Source organism: Pipistrellus kuhlii, unplaced genomic scaffold (assembly GCF_014108245.1).
Source record: "Pipistrellus kuhlii isolate mPipKuh1 unplaced genomic scaffold, mPipKuh1.p scaffold_m20_p_7, whole genome shotgun sequence".
Classification (NCBI taxonomy): domain Eukaryota; kingdom Metazoa; phylum Chordata; class Mammalia; order Chiroptera; family Vespertilionidae; genus Pipistrellus; species Pipistrellus kuhlii.
In genome coordinates, this window is record NW_023425573.1 from 2463662 (window position 1) to 2469661 (window position 6000).

At 39.6% G+C, this 6000-nt stretch overlaps 1 protein-coding gene across 6 annotated transcripts in view; it reads left to right on the forward strand.

Moving 5' to 3' along the window:
* BARD1 (BRCA1 associated RING domain 1) overlaps positions 1-4877 on the forward strand; it is a 53300-nt gene extending 48423 nt beyond the window's left edge. For 5 of the 6 annotated variants that reach the window (XM_036421840.2, XM_045575390.1, XM_045575389.1 and 2 more), the window contains 2 exons: positions 1064-1161; positions 2416-4877. In XM_036421840.2, the coding sequence (XP_036277733.1) occupies positions 1064-1161; positions 2416-2745 (428 nt within the window). In that variant the 3' untranslated portion in view covers positions 2746-4877. Of the gene's footprint in view, positions 1-1063; positions 1162-1289; positions 1985-2415 lie in introns of those variants that run through there. The other variant, XM_045575391.1, reaches the window with a different exon arrangement.
* Positions 4878-6000: the final 1123 nt, after the last annotated feature.

Here is a 6000-nt window from a genome sequence, read left to right on the forward strand (position 1 = left end):
TTTGTAAAATATGTTTTACTACATGTAAAAAAATTTATATAGAATCATGACATTTATGATAAATTAGTAAGAAGAATAAGATTTAGATACTCAGTGTAGTAAACATGGCTAAATAGAATTCTTTTATTAAAAACTTTGAGGGAAAGTGACACCAAAGCATAGGCAAAAGTAACAAATTAAGAATCACAAGATAGGGGATTATAGATTGGCCACAGTTTAATGTTGCATTTGAATATGCATGAGTAGCCCCAACTCTGCAAAATATTTAGCCTCTTGACAAAGCTCTGCTATTGGAGAGACCGAGTATTGAATTGTTCAGTCTTCTGACTTTCACGTATGGAGCAGCATCTTGGAACATCTCAACGGAAGCAGCTCTAGGGCAGTGTTGCTCACCAAGACCTCTCTAGAGGGTGATTCAGTGTGTACCTGTGGGATCCCAAACATGTTGTAGGCTCTGCTTGTTGTTGATTGTATCAGGCACTGTGGAGCCCGGTCACATGGCCACCCGAGCACTTTCCTTGTCAGTTAGTCCAATGTCAGGTGAGACGTGACCGGGAGGAGCCTGTTGTTGATGGTAACAAGCACTGCGGGATGGAGCCCTAACCTGTGGCCAGCTCAGCTAGGTGCTGTGGACCAGAGCACTTTTGCTCAGAGTCCAACAGGAGATGAGACATGATTGGGAAGATGAGCATGCGGGATGATAGCATTCAAGTTCAGATTGCTGTGGGCTGAACTAAATGGGACTTTTATTCACCTTCCTTTTGATAACTTAGAGTTTTATTTGTGTATGAAATAGTGTATTGATTTTGGTTTTTCAGAAAGGAAACAAATTTGCTAGTGTCAGTATGACTTCATTGCTCAGTCCTCGGAAGGAAAGATTTATATTCTCTTTATATGGAAAGCCCATTTTATGACACTTGTTTTAGCATAAGTAAAGTTTCTATTTTTATTTTGAAAAAATACTTAACCACGAAGAAGAATCACTTAGGTAAATTGCTTACTTTCAATGAGAAAGAAGCCATGCTCACTGGATAATCTATTTCTCGTTCTTGTTTTTGGTCAGGGGTGAAGGCATGTCTACAAAGCAAACAATGCGAGCAGGAAGAGAACTACGAGATTCCTCAAGGACCACAGAGAAGCAGGCTGAACCGCGAACAGCTGGTATTTTCCTTTTGCTACTATTTCATTGTTCTTATTTCTGAATATTATTATCACATCAGGAAAAACTTCTCCTGCCCTTTCAACGAGTCCAGGTGACTGATTAAAATTTTAATTGTTCTGATTTCAAGCACTTGATTCTAAGAGATGGTCACGAAGAGCAGTAAAACCCAGAAGGTAATAATTTCACACCATTAATGGGTTTTTGGCATCTCAAGCGTTGCCATAAACCTTTCAGAATCTGAGGTGAATTCGCAGATACAGGAAAGAACTTGAAAGAAGACTTGCAGCTGCTGCTCGGATTTAGTTCCCATATGTCTTTACTGCCACAAATTGCGGTTTTAATGGATGATGTTCATTATCCTGTTGATGTGCATTAGAAACGATGAAGAAGAAAAATTTTCGTATAGGGAATTCTGAGACTTTTTGTTGTTGTTGTTCATAAAGCACACAGAAGTGCGTTTCATAGCTAATTGGACCCTTGGCCGTGGCTTCGGAATGTATTGTGCTCCATGCAGTACATCTCTAACCCTGGAGCTGCACCGAGCAGCTGCCCTGGAGCCTTAGGCTGTTACTATACAGGGCCCTGACTATAGATGGGCAGAATGATAACAATCCATGGAAAAGATGGTATCCCTGAAGCATAGTTCAGATACCCAGGAATCCTTGGGCTTTTTGGTCCCACCAAATAGGAATTAATTTTCTGATAAAAGAAATTTGATGAACAGTTTTTCTTTACTTTTTTCGTGTGTGGTTGTTTTATACAAAACATATCTAAAGTCTGATGAGAGTCAAAAGTACCTGAGATGGTGACTGAGTCTTCGGGGGGAAAAAGTATAACTAGGAAACCTATCAATGCGTACGTAGGTCTTTTATTCTGACTCAGAGAGTTCACTAGAAATACACCACATCTTAGCGCCTCCTTAAGTAATTTCTTAACTGCTCCTGACTGTATTTTTAATTCCCTCATTTATATGCAGTGTTTTAAAATATTTTGATCTGCTTTTAACAAGCTTTTTCTTTTAAATTTATATATTTTTAATTGATTTTAGAGAGGAAGAGAGATAGAAACATTAATGATGAGAGAGAATCATTGATCACCTGCATCTTGTATGCTCCCTACTGGGGATGGAGCCCACAACCTGGGCATGTGCCCTTGACCAGAATTGAACCCAGGACCCTTCAGTCCATAGGTGGATGCTCTACCCACTGAGCCAAACCAGCTAGGGCACAAGCTTTTTCCTTTTGTTGTTTCAGTTGCCCAAGCTGTTTGATGGATGCTACTTCTACTTTGGGGGCATCTTCAAACACCACCCCAAGGACAACCTCATGAAGCTCGTCACTGCGGCTGGCGGCCAGATCCTCAGGAGAAAGCCCAAGCCCGACAGCGACGTGACTCAGACCATCAACACGGTCGCCTACCACGCCAAGCCCGACTCTGACCAGCGCTTCTGCACGCAGTACATCGTCTACGAGGACGTGTCCAGCCACCGCCCCGAGAGGGTCCGCCAGGGCAAAGTGTGGATGGCGCCCTCCAGCTGGTTCATAGATTGTGTGCTCTCCTTTGAGTTGCTCCCTCTTGACTGAGTGCTGAGTGCTCCGCCGCAGGCACGCTTCAGGTAGAATGCAGGCAGTGTGAGGCCCGGCCATGTCCCTGCTTTGATCATTCTCATTTTTATAAATAGGCAGACCGATGCACATTTAATTCCTTGAATTAAAAAACAATCTTATGCCAGATTAGGAAATTATTCTGTGTTTACCATCTAGATGCTGAGATTGCATTGAAGGATTATCTTTTTAAACCTGATACGTGTTTTGATTCATCATGTCTTTGTACTCAAATTGTTAGCTATCAAAGATTAATGAAAGGGTATTAGAACTATTAGTTGATATAACAGGTGGTGTCAGGAATGTCTCATTCTTTTAATGTTTTTTTTTGATGAAATAATCTATGCCTGCCTCCAGCAGGAATTGTCATTCTTTAGTAAACAAAACAAAATATTGTCAGATAATCTATTGTTATGAAAATGCAGTACCTCGTAGGTGTTAACTTCTCCTCTCTTCATTTGTATTCATTTTGCATTGTTTCTTATAACTTAGTTTCTTATAAGTTTCTTGGATGTCTGGAGCTACATTTTTATCCCTTATTTTTATCTTGCTTCTCTATCAGGAAATCATGTTTTGAACCTTAGTGTTAACTGTTCCTTGGTGATGAAAGTCAGCATTGGCTCTTGGCACATATTTTTATTGTATGCACTTGCTTATTGTTGCTGCTATATTTATCTCCATGAATACATAAGTCAAGCATTTTCTCCAACATATTTTAGTATCAGTATCTCTTACAATGTCTCACCAGACTAGCAAATTGTCATTCAAATGGTAGATCTTGCTACCTATTACTAAAATAATTTTTAAAGGTCTTAATTTCTTCCTTCATAAGGTTTTTTGTTACTGTTGTTCCTCCTTTACTCCTTTCCTTTCTCCTTTCCTCTCCCCTCCCCCCTTTCTTTCTTTCCTTCCTTCCTTCCTTCCTCCTTTTCCTATGATGACTACTACTATTACTTTTTAAATTTTCAGGTTGCTGTGGAGGCAGAAGTTGTGGATTACTTTATTTAGAACAGATTTTATCCAGATAGCACAAAAGGCCATAACAATAAGTCTAGAGGTAGGAGTGGAAAGAATTTACTCATAATAGTAAAATAGTCAAGGCTGCGGAGGAATGGGCAGGAGGCCACTTGAGAATGGGGAGACCTGGGGGGTTACTCCGGTCTGAGTGTTCTCGTTAGTGGATCTGCAAGGTACATTAGGTCATTTAAAGTCTTCCTAGAAATGAAGTGTTCTTAAAACTCTAAGGACATGGAAGGAAGATACTGTGACACCTGTCAGCTTGGTCACTCCTGGGCCAAAGGGACAGTTGGATGACCCTGGACTGGAATACTGAGAGCCTGAAGTTAGTGGGCATTTTAAGATCCTTTATTTTAAAGTTGAAGAGTCTACTGATTATTCCAAATAAATTTTACTTTAGTTTCTTCTGAGACATGTTACTTTTCGATATCAAGAAATATATTATGTGAATACAGTCATGTACTGCTAACCCTGACCTTCAGGGATCAGTGAGCTCTGAACCTCCAACCGGTGAGGTGTCTGTCCTGCATCTCATTCTTATGGAGAGTGATGAGCACCAGCACCACACAGAGCTGAGGGTTACATAATGTCTGGATGGGAGAATTTAAGATGCTTTGGGCTTTGGGTTGTCATTTTTGATTTATAACTGACATTTCATCATTTTCTATTAGCTCATTGGTCGCATTCCTGGACAGGTGTGTGTCTGCTCCTCTGATCTGAATCCCTGTTTGTAAAAACCCCTTTGGGGATGCTGCTCACTTTCCTTCATTCCTTTTCTTGGTCTGTCCTTTTCTCTCTCTCTCTCGTATTTCCCCTCCCACTGTTCAGCAGTTTTAATTTTGCTTTCTTTAAATACTTATTTTGATAGTAGTGGATTGATGTCAGACTCTTGAAACTTGTACTTTCTGCATAGATATATTTGTAATTTTTATTTCTAATCATAGATTCAAGCATTCTTTTATTTACCTTAAATTATTAAAGTTATTTGTGTTTCTGTATCTTCTTAGAGGTGGTTCATTCTGCTCCTAGAGAATGAGACTCAGTAAGACTTGTGAGGAAATCTTTCAACTAATAAATACTTGTCTTTTGCAACACTAATGCTTTTTGCTTTTTAATGGATTCCTGGGAGTTTCTGTAAGAATGGCTCTGTGAGAGAAGTGGGAAGGCACTACACTATTCACCTTTGACTTTTCTCCCGCCGATGGGTGAAGTTTCCCCGTCAGTAGCTATCCTGTCCATTCAGCTGTGATTTTGTTTGGAGGCACTTCCTTTGGACACCAAGGCTGCTTAGTCCCTTAGAAAGGACTGGCCAGACTGCCGACAGCCTCGTGTCACAAGCCTGGGTGTGGGCTCGGGCGCTCCGCCCTCTGCTGGGACCTCGGGATAGCCTTACTCGACATATTCCTTAAAAAAGGAGGCTGGTCTTCTCTACCTTTAATCCATAGTTCGTGAGCCTCGTGTTCATTATTAAAACTACAGACTTACCAAATCATTCCTATTTGCTTCATGGCTAAAATATTACTAAAATACTTTGCCGTCAATGAAATATAAAGGTCTTTTCCAGAATTGTACCAATGTGGCTGTCTTCAAGTTTCTAAATAACTGCTTACAGAAGTATTACATAATTGCCGTAGAAAACTTTCAAAGTACAGAAACACAAGGAAGAAAATAATTCCCAAATTCAGGAATCATAAAGGGACTGGTGGTTTTATTTGGCCTTCATAGTGCTAAGTTTTTTCATTGAATGCTATTGAAAGGCCCGTGTGCTTCACTTCCCCACAGTCCACTACTCCTTACTGTCTGTCCCCTCCATTTTACTTACTTGGAAATATTGTCAACCCACAGCCCAAAATAACTATTAACATTCTTATCTTTTTTATTATTATTGTTATTTAAGCATATACACACAGCTTTTATAACTATAGCATAAGCCTTGGATATACTTTCCATATTTTCTCCTGTGTAATTAAATTAATATTCTTGTCTATAATTTTTAATAGTTGCATCAACAACATATGTTATAGTTTATTTAACCAAATCCCTGCTGTTGAATATTTGGATTATTTCTATTCTAGATAAAGCTATATTAACATACTTATATTCCTATATAATAAAACTCTAATACGCAAACCGACCGAATGGAGGAATGACTGGTGAAATAACTGGTTGCTATGATTTGCACTGACCAGCAGGGAGCAGGGGTTCAACACAGGAGTG